This window comes from Cucumis melo, chromosome 3 (genome assembly GCF_025177605.1).
Source record: "Cucumis melo cultivar AY chromosome 3, USDA_Cmelo_AY_1.0, whole genome shotgun sequence".
In the NCBI taxonomy this organism is placed as follows: Eukaryota; Viridiplantae; Streptophyta; class Magnoliopsida; order Cucurbitales; family Cucurbitaceae; genus Cucumis; species Cucumis melo.
The window spans coordinates 26,700,374-26,714,503 of NC_066859.1; the positions used below are offsets into that span (position 1 = coordinate 26,700,374).

Consider the following 14,130-nt stretch of genomic DNA (forward strand, 5'->3'; position numbering starts at 1 on the left):
AAAATTTACTGTTCCAAGTTCCGTATAATTCTTAAATCAATACACATTTTTGAAACTTAATGTGACCAGGAGGGTAAAGTGAACTTATTAAAATTGGAACAAACATAGTCGTTTGGCAACATTTTAGATTTTTTTTGTTTTCAATTTAAAAGAGAGTTTTTACTTCTTGTTTTTTGTTTTTAAGAAACATTTCTAAGATTAAACTAATATTTCGGGGGTAAAAAACAAAATCAAGTTTCCTTGTTGTGAGTTTCGGTTGTTGTTCCCACTCTTTCCATATCACAGTTGAAATCTTTTTTTTTTTTTTCATCTACAATTGCACTACAAAAATAGGAAAATATCTTCTAAAACTTCAATTAAAATTTTAGAGCACAAGAAACCAAAAATGATTGTGGAACATTTTTTATAGCAAGAGAAGAAATAAGAAACAACGATCTCTTGGACTCGAAATTCTTAATAAGAAAATTAATTTCACAATTATCTAAAGAACCGCTTATGTTTCCGACAAAGTGATAACGTTCTTAAAAGTTTCTTACTTGAAACAAAAGAATCTAATATCTTGAACTCACATGGCAAACCCATGAAACGGAGAAATGTGGCACAAATTGTAAATGTAAATACCACTTTGCTGAATTTAACATTTTATTTGAAGACAACAATCTTCTCTTCAGAAAGAAGAAAGAAATGTTAATGAGGAAGAGAAAGGAGAAGGAAGAAAAAAACTGTGATATTTCAATATATCCATCATATGTATCAAACTAATTTTCTACTTTCTAATATTAACAAGAGGGCATTCAGTTCAATCGACCGTCACTATTATCCCGAGAAAAAAAAGTTTGCTGTGTACCTCAGCATCCGAAAAGAGAAATCTAGTAAACATGTCGAGATTCCCCGGTGTCAGCTCGGCTGGAAGATGAACTCAAGCACATTAAACTGTGGTAAAAGAATTGTGTAAGCTCCGAAAAATTTGCTGCATGTCCAGATAAACTACCGCCCTCAGTTATTACGGGTCTATTAAACCACGGAACACACCTTGTCTGAAAAAAAAAGCATCACCATCATTGGCATAAGTTTACATATCCATAAGCCAGAAACCAAAGTACCTCTTTGCAGTGATTTGGACAGTTAGTAATTCCACCTGGTGAAGTAAACTTCTTAAACGACTAGTACCTAAGGCTTATAACGTTTTATAGTTTTGTTTCTGTTCTTATAAACTTAGAGTTTCCTATTAATGTATTAGTTGATTTCATTTTAACTGTTCCATTAAAAAAGAATAATACAAATGCAAGCTAATGGCCGTATGATGTCTCGCATTAGTCATCCAACTCATTTGACAAGCCACAAACCTTTTCTTTACAGAAAGCTTAGATTTGGGGGAGAATGATGAGCAGGAAAAAGTATGCACAAAGCACCTTTGATCTGCTCCCATCAATTTTCCAAATCAAGAAATATGAGAAAAGACCAAGTACCACGATAATAGAATGGAGGCACATTCACCTTGTCTAATACTACTGCAGCACAGTCGATTATCATCTATATGAGTAGCCTGGAGACCAATCATCCATGATCCCACTGATATATCGTCATGTGCGTAAGTTTTCAACGATGCACTGCAGAAAAAATCAACATTTAATAAGGCCTCAGAGGCAGGACAATTATAATACACGACATACCCAAGAAATATATTCTAGAAATTAAAGCTGAAAAAAGGACTCGAGCAATTTCAGTAATAAGATTCTTTTATATTTATACAGCAGAATACCACATTCAAATTGATGGAGTTAACTTGCCTTAAAAGAGTACAATTTGGCAGATGAGAGTTTATTTCCTGGTTTTCCCAAAAGAAGGGCTACCGACTCTTGTTGATAATAATTCTAATGGAAGAAGATAATCTCTTCCCATTGACTACAAGTAAATTAAGAATGGAATCCTAGACTTCTGAACATGGAATACAACTTTGATAAAGTAAACCATCTTCTGACTTCTGGTACTTTAGTTGTTGAAATTACCTGTTAATATTAATATACTGAGCCAGATTCTTGGAGAGGATAATAAGCGCACCAGATGCATGCCGGAAGTACCTAAAGGATGCAAAAATTGATCACCTTTTACACTAGCAGTCGAGGCAGTATTCAATATATTTGAACATAATTACAAAATTTCTTCATGGCTCCATCCTGAAGCTAGATAACATACGATTTCTCATCTCCAAACTTCCACCATTCAGGTTCATACCACTGCTTTCCTCTGGAAAAAAAAATACATAGCATTTCAACAGATTAGAGCACTGGATAAAGTAATTAAACCATGAGTGAGTACCATAAAATCTTGACCTTGCAAAAACAAAAAATGAAAAGTCTTCACCATAAAAAAACGGAAGCTTAAGGAGGTGAAAACAATTTCCAAAATCAATTTGAAAGGTAGAAGTTGGAGAATATAATTCATACACCCACGTATATTTTAAAATAAAAAATGGAATGGTAGAGCTCATACTCTTCAGCAATCACATCTCCAGATTTCATGCATCCAACATAAGTACCATCTTGACCACGACGATGTTCAAGAAGCCCAATTAAACCCTCTAGTTGGCCAAAAGAAAGTTTCAATTAATCAGCAAGCCATGATAAATAAATTTCTTGGAAATAGAGGTTGTTGATTAGATGATCAACCAAGATCAAGGTCGATGTGGTCATCGACTTTCACGTAAAACTCTGCATCCCAATTTTGAACTGCTGTACTGAAGAAGAACTTGGCCTTCTTTGGTAACTCTTCATCAGCTTCTTCATGACCTTCCTACAAAATATAGTGAACGAGTGTTGAAAATTTCTAAGCAATTGGTGGCGTGAACAAATTAACAGTCTATAAACTGGACAATATCAATACATCTAATATTGTCTAGATAGAGTTCAGTGGAAACAAGAGAACATGCAAGCACAATTATTACTACTTGAGAACCATGAACCAAAAAGTTGAGTTGGAAAGTCTTTGCTAATTCTAAGTGATAGGAACAGGTATATATGTAAGGCTGGAACTTTTACAACATACAAGTATCAAGAAGTCCTTAGTTGAATGGTTTTCCTTGTCAATATTGCGGTCTAAGCTATCACCTCGGTTTGCACTGCCAATACCAAATCAGTAAAGTTATGACAGGAGAAGTACACAAAATAGCTATGACGCATAACAACAAAGAGATGAAAAACACAATGTCATCAAATGAAAGAAATGGAAGTGTAGAACATTGATATGAAATAGAGTTGAAAGTGGAAAGGAAAACCTCCGACCAATAACAAAGCGTATGATCACCCCTCTTTCCTCCAGCTTTTTCAATGCATCACCTATAAATGCCAAAAGAACTATAATCATATATCATCAAATACATGTTCACACACGTCCCATGAAATTAAACCGGTCAACGTTTCTTCAAATATTGAAACATTTACAAGTAATTCTATAAGATTCAAATTTTCTGGCACAGAATTCATTCCCCTATTATTATTTATAATATTCTTAAAAGAATACATTTCTGCATCGCAAAAATGTAACCAAGCATCAGTTTCAGTCTAATGCAAGCATCACTTTCAAGATCTATTTTATGTGAAGCATGGCTCTTCCCCTATTTTTTCTCCCCTAATCCTGTTCAATAATAAACCATGTTGAATTGCAAGGAATTATCCTTCTTTCTGCATACCTATTACAGGTCCCGACAATAGGAGGAAGTCTTTCATTTCCAAGGAAAAGTGATATCACCAAAACCAGTTACCAATCATTGATACCATAGGCATGCTAGATCTCCTAGATTTAAGTATAACATACCAATCATTCCTACAGACTACTAGAATAAGGTAATAAATTGTTGCATGAAATGAAGCTCTAAGTTATTTTTCACCCCCATCAAATAATATCTAAACTTTGACTAACCTTTTGGCATCCAGGATCCTCTGAATACATTGCGCCTTAGTCGACTTCCAAATCCTGTATAAACACCGATAACAGCAAGGAGCTTACGGCCAGGGTTAGAAGAAGATCCACTTTGTCGCAGTTGATTCTTCAAGTATCCTTGACTCTTTGCTAATGTTAAATCCATCTCAACTTCCACAATCCTTCTCTCCAAATCTCTTCATAAAAATTTTGGATCAATAATATGTGAAATATCAAGATTAGAATTTATATTAATAACTACGGAAATAAAAACCAATTGTACAAAGAATGAAAGGAAACAAAACGTCCAACTCTTACAAGAAAGACGCAGGATATCATTTAAAAGAAGACAAAAAATTACAAAACAAAGATCTAGGGTTTCATATGAGAATCAAGAAAGGAAAATTAGGCACATACTTGCAACCCAGGACTTGCAGCTTATCTTCAACGCTTAAAATCACGGGTCTCTGCATAAATTGACAGAATTTTAATGAATCGAGGGCACAGCGCTAAAAACTGAACAAAACACTTCTACAGATATGGCGAATTAATGGTTGGACGCGGAGAAAAACGATTACATGTAGAACTAGAATTATCGGATACCAGCTATTTGCAAATATGCGTGCAGTATTAATTCAAACTTTCAATTCAAGTAAAAGAGATGTAAAATTTGGCAGCAATCCCAATACATTTCTCCTAGAATGAAGAAAGTACTAATAATCAATATACCTGGGATGCGTTCTTCTGCAAAAGAGTCGACAGTAATTTCCTATTTTCTGCATCCTGCCATAGCCTGAAGAAACCAAACCAACAATAATCAGAAAATACGAATTTATATGAAAAATTCGAATTTATAAGCAAAATTCAAGTGAAATGCAATAGATTATCGCAATATAACTATCAATTTCCTCTCGCTCTCTCTCTCTACCTCCCCCGCGAATACATTTCTTGATGATCATAAGATCATGTAAAAATTGGAATAGAAAAAAAATTCGGATGAAATGAGAAGATCCAATTGAGCCTAAAAAACACCAAGAATAAAAGTGCACTATGTATGGATTAATTTCCGAGATTCAGATTCTGCCGTTTCAATCAACATTGCTACGTAGAAGAAGAAGAAGAAGATACCTGCCAGCAACATATAGCCAAGCAAGACATGAGAGGAATGCGAGAAGTATAGAAGGTTTGGAGGCATGAAGAGGCTTGGATCGAGGACGTCTTTCGGGTTTGGAGGTGGTGGGCAAACTCTCCATCTCGTCAATCTTGAGGAGCAAGAGCCGAGATGGAGACAGAGAGAGATGGGATTGGGTTTAAACGGAGAAATTTGTTGGTGTTTGAGAAACAATCAGTCAATGTATGGATAGAGAGACAAATTGGCATAAACAAGGAAGGAAGGAAGGAAGGAAGGAAGGAAGGAATACAGTAATGGAAACTCAGTGCCAAAAGGAAGAAGAAGACAGAGTCGTTGAGATCTTGCCTGCCATTACACTCAGTTTCGAAGGTCCACACACAAATGGGCTTGGCCCATCCCTTCCTCGCGCCATTCTTTAATTTCTTCCCTATTTACGTTGTTTTAAATTTCTTAAAATGTTTTGGTTTTATTTATTAAACACAACATTTTTAATTTCACGTCTAACAAATATGATAGATTTGTAAAAGGAATATCGATTACTTCAAGGTTAACTCAAACAATCTCACTAAATTTAGTTTTAATTTAACCATATGACAGAAATTTGAGCTTCCCCCAATAATATTTATTGATGTTGTAACAAATTCAGTTTTGTTTAAATTATCCTTTTATTATTTATCTAAGTTCCTACATAATATTAATGGATGGTATATGTTTTCATCCAAAATCCTAATTTGACTTGGTTCCTTAAATATTACAATTCTTAACCATCTTATATTTATTTTTGCTAATTCCTCCTAAAACAAGGCATAATCAAATTAACTAGTCAACAACTTTACGGATCAAAGTAGCTTATTTTAGTAGTAATTAACATAATTTTGAGTTATACTTAAAAAAAACAAGACTTCGAAAATTTAACAAAAATTTAATTCTACTTAACATTTTTTTTCTTTTTTTATAAATAAAGTTTTATTAATTTTGTTGGATATGTATGTTCTATATTTGAAATTCTGAGTATACTTTTTTGTAACACAATTTCAAATACAAATTTATCAAAGAAAAAAGTTGCAACAATTTTGAAGTCCAATATTTAGATTAAAAGTCAAACATTTTATCTAAATTAAATTGTAATTTTGATATCTTTGAAATTTCATAATCAATTCAACTTTAAAAGTTAGTAAGTTCAATTTAGGGATTTTTTCAAAAATATAAAAAAGCGACAAAATATTTACACTATAGAATAATTCCAAAAACGAAAAAAGCCTGAGGCCTATCGTGTAAAATACTAAAAATGTCTCGTCAAACATGCCGTCAGTAATGCGCACTATTTGCTATTTATACGCGATCGTTTAGATATGGTTCAATATATACACAATCGTTTAGATATGACAACAAGACGATCGTTTAAATATGATTATAATTTATAGCGATTGTTTATATATGGCTACAAAGCAATTGTTTAAATATGACTACAATTTATATAAGCGATCGTTTAGATACGACTACAATTTATACGCGATCGTTTACTATTTATATTTTCACTTTCATCGTTTAATTTTGTTACACGTGGAACACAAATCTAAATGATTTTTTTTTCAAGATTCTTTATACACGATTTTTAGATTTTACTATTTTGTTGTACACAATCGTTTAGATTTGGTTACCCAAATGTAAACGCGTAAAAAAAAAATGATGGAAAGAAATCGCAGCGAAAGAGAAAAAGAAGAAAAACGGTGGAAAGATTAAACGACATAAATTAAAAATTAAAAAATAAGAAAAAAAATATGGAAATAACAAAAGGAAGAGGAATAAGAAAAGAAAGATAGAAGGACAAACCTGAAATATTTAAAAAATCATTAAACTTATAGGCTTTGTTACATAAGCCGTAAATAGTTTAAAGTTACACTTACGTAAGTTTTCCTTCAATTTATAATTTATATTTTTATATATATGCAATAATTTACGATTTACATTCCAAATTTACTAAAAGGAAGTTTCAAAATAATGTCCACAAATCACAACAATTTTTGGAAACTTTTGGAAGTGTATCAATTTATACATTTTATTTTGTTCGATTTTGAAAAACATATCGCAAAACTAATAATTATATCAATTAAACTATTAAACATAAATAAGTTAATTAATTTAGAGTCAGTAATTAACTTCATGCATCAATATAAGAACAACATTTGAAATAGCCTACGCAAATGTAAGAATCGGATGAAGGTTGTAAAAAGTAGGACTTTAACACATAAGAGTTTTTACTGACTTTTTAAATGAATTTTGGACGTGGGTGTGAAAGGATGAAATTCTGACATTTAATTTGATTCAATTATTAGGTAAAATTTTTAATTAATATAACCCTAAGTAATTACAAGTATAAATTGATATGTTTTCAAAATTTCTCTAGTCTTAATTCAAACATAATAGATATTAAAATTAAGCTGTTAAATTAATGGCAATATTATTGAATTTGATAATGAAATAACAAGATGTTTTTATATATCAATAATTTATTTTATTTTTTCTTTTTATATGCAAAACAAAAAAATTTATAGGAATAGTAACATTCGTTTTACTCATTTGTCTCTTTTAATGATTGGCTATAGTATTCTCTATGTAATCTCACATTACAAAAAAAGCTTGTATTTTCTCCTATTATCTAGCTTCACTGGTAAGATGGGACAATTTTTATAAAAAAGTTTATAAAATCTGATATATATGGGTATGGAAGACCTTTTTATAAAAGAAAAATTTATACATTTTGATATATACAAAGGAATTTTTTAAAAGATTTTGTAGGAAAATAGTTTTTTTTTTTTTTTAAAATAATATATATTTTTAAACATCTCTTGGTAATATATATGTCTCTGTTGCTTAAAAGTAACTATGACGAGAAACATTTGATTTTTTTTTTTTTTTTTGCTTATTTATAGGTAATTTGACATTTAAATAGTTACATAAACTTTTTTATACTTTTAGCATCACACACGAAATATTCTTTATAAATGACACTTTATGTAATATATAACATCGTTAAATCAATAATTTAAAATAAAAAAAAATTCTGTTTTAACTTTACATGTTAATTAATGAAGAGATTTTGAAAAGAATCCATTTATATCTCCACCTAGTATATCTAAAATAAAGAAAAATAATCACATATATCTCCAACTAATATCTACATCACAAATTTATTTTATAAAAATCTACATATCTAATTCTTTTTATAAAATTAAAGTTAAGATATCAATTCTATTTTTTTTTAATTTAAGGTGAATTGTGTTTTTTAAACTTTAATGGAATTGAGTTTTAAAATTGAGGTAAAACTAGTATAGACAAATGAGTTGAATAACTGGATGGGATTTGAATGATTATTAGTTATTTAATAGAATTTTTCTTAAGTTATAAATTCAGAATTAAACAATCCAATTGAGTCTTAGTCGTCTCAACTAATTAATCTAACCCAATGATTACTCCAAAAATGAATTAAAAAAAAAAAAAAGAAAAGAAAAAGGAAATAATGATAATTGTAAAGACTTTGAGAAAAATTGCCATTAAGAAAGGCTATTAATTTTCCTCACCACTCACCATATACTAATTGAAAAGCTTCAGTCTACGCTCCTAATTTTCTCTTTCATTACTTATTTATTATAAGTTTTTTCGAAATATATATATATATATATATATATATATATACTCTTTTTGGAAAAACTACACAAACTTACTATAAAAATACAAAAAAAAATGTCATCAACTACGCCTAATATATTAAACACAATCGTTTACATTTGATCATTTTGGTATTTATTTTGAACATCAAATAAAAGTTTGAAAAAGAAAAATTAGCCATGAAATTTGGTTGACGATAACAAAATTTTTTTTTTTTAAAAAAACACAATCAATCTCAAGTATATAGTTTCCAAGATTCTACATCAATTTGGACTTATTATGTTTGGTTGAGGATCAAGTTTCTTTGAATTATAAACACCTGAATACTCACAGTTACTGGACAATTAATGAATAGGAGATAGAATTAAGTTATTAATATTATTATTTCACTTTTAAGCAAGAGAGTACACTCTTTTTATATAAGAAATAAAGCAAATCTTATTTTATTTAGTATAATACGTCTATCTTTGTTTGTAGGTTCTATCATAACCTTCTTTTTCCTTATTGTTATTCTCAATCTATTTTAATTGCTATCTTATCTTTATCATTTTATACGAGTTAGAAGTTCAATAAAATTTTTTGTTCCAGCTCTTATTGTACTGAATATAGAGTTTAGCTAAATAATTTTTTAAACAACTTTTCGATCATAACGTCTTTATTTCTAAATTGTTTAAAAGAATAATTTACGTAAGTATGTTATTAAAATGAAATTAGTTTAGCAATAATCTAACAACAGATTTTGTTTCCTTCTATCTCTGTCCATGGATTCTTTTAAAAATCATAACCATATCAATTAGTGGCAGAAAAACATTAATTATGGATGGAGTAAGGGCAAACTTGAAAAATTATTTGTCCACTAATTTTTTTCACTCTCATTTATTTCGTCAAAGCACTATGGTTATGCTTCACGCATCATATTTGAAGTAATGGCGTTAACAAGAGCGTAAATTTTAATTAGTTTATTGAAATATTTAGAGTCACGATGAGCCTTGTCATGCTATTTAATTTTTAAAAATAAAAAATAATACGAAAAGTAAATTAACATAGCTTCAAAAAAAAATTAAAAAATTTGTGTAATATATAATTTAACTTACCTTCTCTAATTTAAGATGATATCAAAGTATATTAACGTTAAATATAATTAAATTTTTGGTGATACGAGAGGATTTAAATGGATATAATAAATAGTTTGAAAGTTTTATGTTGATGGATACGGATCAAAGGTTCATAGATATAATAAACATACGTTGAAGTCTCCCTTCTAAATATGGAAAAAAAAGAACCGAAGGAAGGAAACAAAAATATATACACAGAAATCCGGAAATAAAAATGTTATAAATTAAATTTACTATAATTGAATAAATAAGAGGAGGGTATTTCGGGGATTTGACATAAATTCGAGTGTGGTTTGTAATGTGAAGTAAGTGAAGTCAATTACAAGTCATTCCACTGTATGCCTTTCATAAAATGTCCATAAATCTCAAATTTTGGTTTTATGGAAAGTTCTAAAAGGCTTTAATGTGTGTGTGTGTATATATATCATCGCCTTCACTCGACAATCCAAAAATTTCTCCAAATTAGTATAATTCAAATGGAGTTTTTTCACCTACCCATCACAATATTCTCATCAATTTCTGTTCTCCTCCTACTCCTGATCTTTCTTCTCCTCTCACAAAATTACAACTTCAAATTTCACACTCCACTTAATTCCACGCACTTGCACCGCCAAATTCCTCCTATTTCCGATCAATTCCGAGCCCTTCACTTCCCACAAACAGCCCCTTCTCGCGTTACACTGGTAAGAAATATATCCAAAAAAACGAATATGATTAATATGTGTGTGTATGGAATTAATGATGCATGTAAATAAATCTTTATATTCGCAGAGAAAAGTGAGGAAAACTTGGCTGAGTCGTGAAGAAAAGCTGGAACTAGGGCTCGCACAGGCTAGGGCTTCTATTCGCAAAGCGGCTAATGACTCGAACCTCTCCTCTTCCTCCGTCGATTACGTTCCTTCTTCTTCTTCAGTTTATCACAATCCCCGCGCTTTTTATCAGTTAGTATTATTCTTACTTACTTACTAATTACTCAGATATTCGTTCTTTTCTTTGTGGGGTGGGGAGAGAGAGAAAAGTTATTAATTGTTTTACGTTATAATCTATAAATCTGCTCGTAATCATGGCAATTTCCTCATAAATTAGAGTAATTTCTATTTTTCTATAATTATACTTATCATGCAAGGGAAGCAAAACTGTTTTCTTTTTATAAACATGATGATAATAATAATAATAATAATAAGGTAGAAAAAGAAAATAATTTATGTAGTAAACACACCGTCAAGAACGGAATATGTTTTCTAGTTTGATGAAACCTTTTTTTATAATATAAGATTATATATTATGTCATAATATATCTTTATTTCCTCTCAATTTTTTTTTTTTACTTAATGTGGTCGTTATTAAGATGCACACATAGAATATTCTCCTGTCTTATTGAATGTTTTCTTTTGAAGTCTTATTGAATTGTAATATCACTTGACATTTTTTAGAGAAAAAGAAACGGTTGCATCCTATTTTGATTACTCTGACACAAATAAAGTATTTAGATAAATTTGATTTTTTTGGTATTTATTATTTACTTTAGTTGTGACCGAGGATGACTGACTATAGGCGTGTTAAGTGCGCACACTCATTTCCAATTTTCTTCTTTTGTGGAATAGAATTGCAAGTTACTCAATTGCGACAGTGAAAGCCACGTACACCACACACACATTCTACTATCATTACTATTATCTTCACTAATAATCCATTGATTAATTATCTCATAAACCATATATTATAACTATATAGTTACCCCCAGTGGCGACTAACCAATAATAATCCAATAATTAAACAGAAGCTACGTGGAAATGGAGAAAAGATTTAAAGTGTACGTGTACCCAGAAGGGGAATTGCCAATAACACATGACGGGCCGTGTAAAAACATATACACAATTGAAGGGAGGTTCATACATGAAATGGAGGATGGTGGAAACGGGTTCAGAACGGTGGATCCGGGTCGGGCTCATGTTTTGTTTATGCCGTTTAGTGTGGCTTGGATGGTGAAGTACTTATATAAAGCTGGAAGTTATGATCAAACGCCGTTGCGGATGTTTGTGAGTGACTACGTGGAGGTGGTGTCCAAGAAATACCCGTTTTGGAATAAAACTAATGGGGCTGACCATTTCATCCTTGCATGCCATGATTGGGTTTGTCTCTCTCTTTCTTTTTTCTTCTTCTTCTTCTTCTTTTCTTCTATACAAAGTTACCTTGCTTTTTATGCTCTTTTCAATCATGTGTGTAGTTGGTTCAGTTTGCCTTTTTTTTTTTTTTTTTCTTTTTTCCTTTTCATTTTTTAATTTAGTTCTCATTTTCTCTTAATAATTTCATCTATTTGTTTATACTCAAATTTTGTTTCAACTTTTTTGAACTATTTAGTAATATATAGCTCTAAATTATTTTATAAAAAAATTAGTTTTGGTTAAACTACAAGTTTAATTTTCGAAAAGCATTTGTGGCTCCTAGACCTTTAATGAAATTTGAAAATTTAGTAACACAAATAATTTTCTTTTCTAATGAGAAAACATAAATTTACTATATTAACTAGGCTATAAGTTCAATAATCCACTCATTTAATATGGATTGGGTTGTTAGTTTAAAATGTGAGTTTGATTAAGTTGAAAAATTCGGTTCAATTCAATCCGACCCGAATTAATAATATATATGTATATATTATTTATTTAATAAAAATAAAGTTAGGAGTATTTTGTTACACCGCAGTATGAAATGTTATTTGAATCTAGGAAGGTAAAAGATAAAAGGGTAAACGATTATTGGGTTGGGAATAAAAAAAAAAACGACGACCCAATCAATATTTTATCGATTGAAAAATTAATTAGGATTGTCAACCCAATAACCAGCTTGAAAATATGGATTGGATTGAGAAAATATCTCCCAACCCATCAAAATTAAACCCGTTTACGCCCTTAATATTAACTAAAGTCATTTGAGGTAGGTATTGGATTAACATTAAAAATGTTGGCTTAAATTATAAATTAGAAGTTGATACTTACGTTTAATTTTTTATTTTTTTTAATACATAGGAGCTAAATTTACAGTTTAATCAACAAAATTTTACAATAAAAATCAATTAAAGGGTTTGGTTGACTAATTGAAGCAAAAAAATATATTGATATTATTTTTAATAATATTGGATGAGAAAAAATATTGAGAATTTTGAACTTAAGTTTGTGTTTGGAATGAATTTCACAGGGTCCAATAGCAACAGAAGGAAACCGATTCCTATACAACACATCAATCCGTGTCCTATGTAATGCCAATTCCTCCGAAGGCTTCAACCCACAAAAAGACGTCAGCCTCCCGGAGATCCACCTCTACGACGGCGACATTTCCCCCAAACTCCTCTCTTCAAACTCCCACCACCACCGTCCACACCTCGCATTCTTCGCCGGCGGTCTCCACGGTCCAATCAGACCCATACTCCTAAACCATTGGAAAAACCGAACCCACACCAACATCCACGTCTACGAGTACCTCCCGACACAACTCGACTACTACGACCAAATGCTTCAATCCAGATTCTGCCTCTGTCCCAGCGGCTACGAGGTCGCCAGTCCCAGAATTGTCGAGGCCATTTATGCCGAATGCGTTCCCGTGATTATTTCGGAGCGTTATGTTTTGCCCTTCAGCGATGTGTTGAGATGGAAAGGGTTTTCGATTGAGGTTAGTGCGTCGGAAATTCCGAGGTTGAAGGAGATTTTGATGGGTGTGTCGGATGAAAAGTATGAGAAACTTAAACAAGGTTTGAGGACTGTGAGGAAGCACTTTGTGCTGAATCGTCCGGCTAAGAGGTTTGATGCTTTTCATATGATTTTGCACTCTGTTTGGCTTCGGAGATTAAATGTAAAACTTGCTTAACCCTTAAACTTTATCATGACCAATTTTCTATTTTGTACATAACTCTCTAAATATTACACTTTACTTTAACATCTTTTAGCTCTTTAGATTTGATACAAATACACATTACACAACCCTACTTACGGATGAATTGAAGTTTTCCCATACATTTATTGACGCTGAACATTAATCTTGGATATGTGACAATTCATGTATATGAAGTTAGTTGATATAAGTTTTAGTTTAATTCTAGGGTATTTTAGCACGAAATAGAAAAATTTGTTGGTGAAACTTTTGAACCCTTACTTTTTTTATATATAGATGCTTTAATAATCAATCAATTAACTTATGTTAAAGTTAATTAATGCTGCTTTAATTTGTATATCAAATAATCATTAATTTTTGTTGATGAATATATTCCTAAGGGAGAGGATTTCCAATTCTTGTACTTTCACC

General features: G+C 30.9%; 2 protein-coding genes across 3 annotated transcripts; one reads left to right on the top strand and one right to left on the bottom strand.

Annotated features, from left to right (window-relative positions):
- Positions 1-624: 624 nt before the first annotated feature.
- Positions 625-5,439, bottom strand: LOC103488325 (hydroxyproline O-galactosyltransferase HPGT3). Of its 2 annotated transcripts, XM_008447015.3 has the most exons (12): positions 5,047-5,439; positions 4,648-4,711; positions 4,336-4,385; positions 3,919-4,115; positions 3,275-3,335; positions 3,046-3,118; positions 2,670-2,793; positions 2,494-2,581; positions 2,197-2,247; positions 2,010-2,081; positions 1,498-1,610; positions 625-1,037 (listed from the first exon to the last, which is right to left on the bottom strand). In XM_008447015.3, the coding sequence occupies exons 1-12, from the start codon at positions 5,169-5,171 to the stop codon at positions 1,015-1,017; spliced, it is 1,041 nt and encodes a 346-aa protein (XP_008445237.1). In that variant the 5' UTR covers positions 5,172-5,439; the 3' UTR covers positions 625-1,014. The 2 variants fall into 2 exon arrangements, with proteins under 2 accessions (XP_008445237.1, XP_050938138.1); XM_051082181.1 differs by lacking the exon at positions 625-1,037 and having other exon boundaries at positions 1,222-1,610; positions 5,047-5,432.
- Positions 5,440-10,194: 4,755 nt separating this feature from the next.
- On the top strand, positions 10,195-13,794 carry LOC103488323 (probable glycosyltransferase At5g25310). The gene is made up of 4 exons (XM_008447014.3): positions 10,195-10,517; positions 10,606-10,775; positions 11,615-11,966; positions 13,030-13,794. Exons 1-4 carry the CDS (start codon positions 10,311-10,313, stop codon positions 13,693-13,695), a joined length of 1,395 nt encoding a protein of 464 aa, XP_008445236.2. The 5' UTR covers positions 10,195-10,310; the 3' UTR covers positions 13,696-13,794.
- The last annotated feature ends 336 nt before the right edge of the window (positions 13,795-14,130 follow it).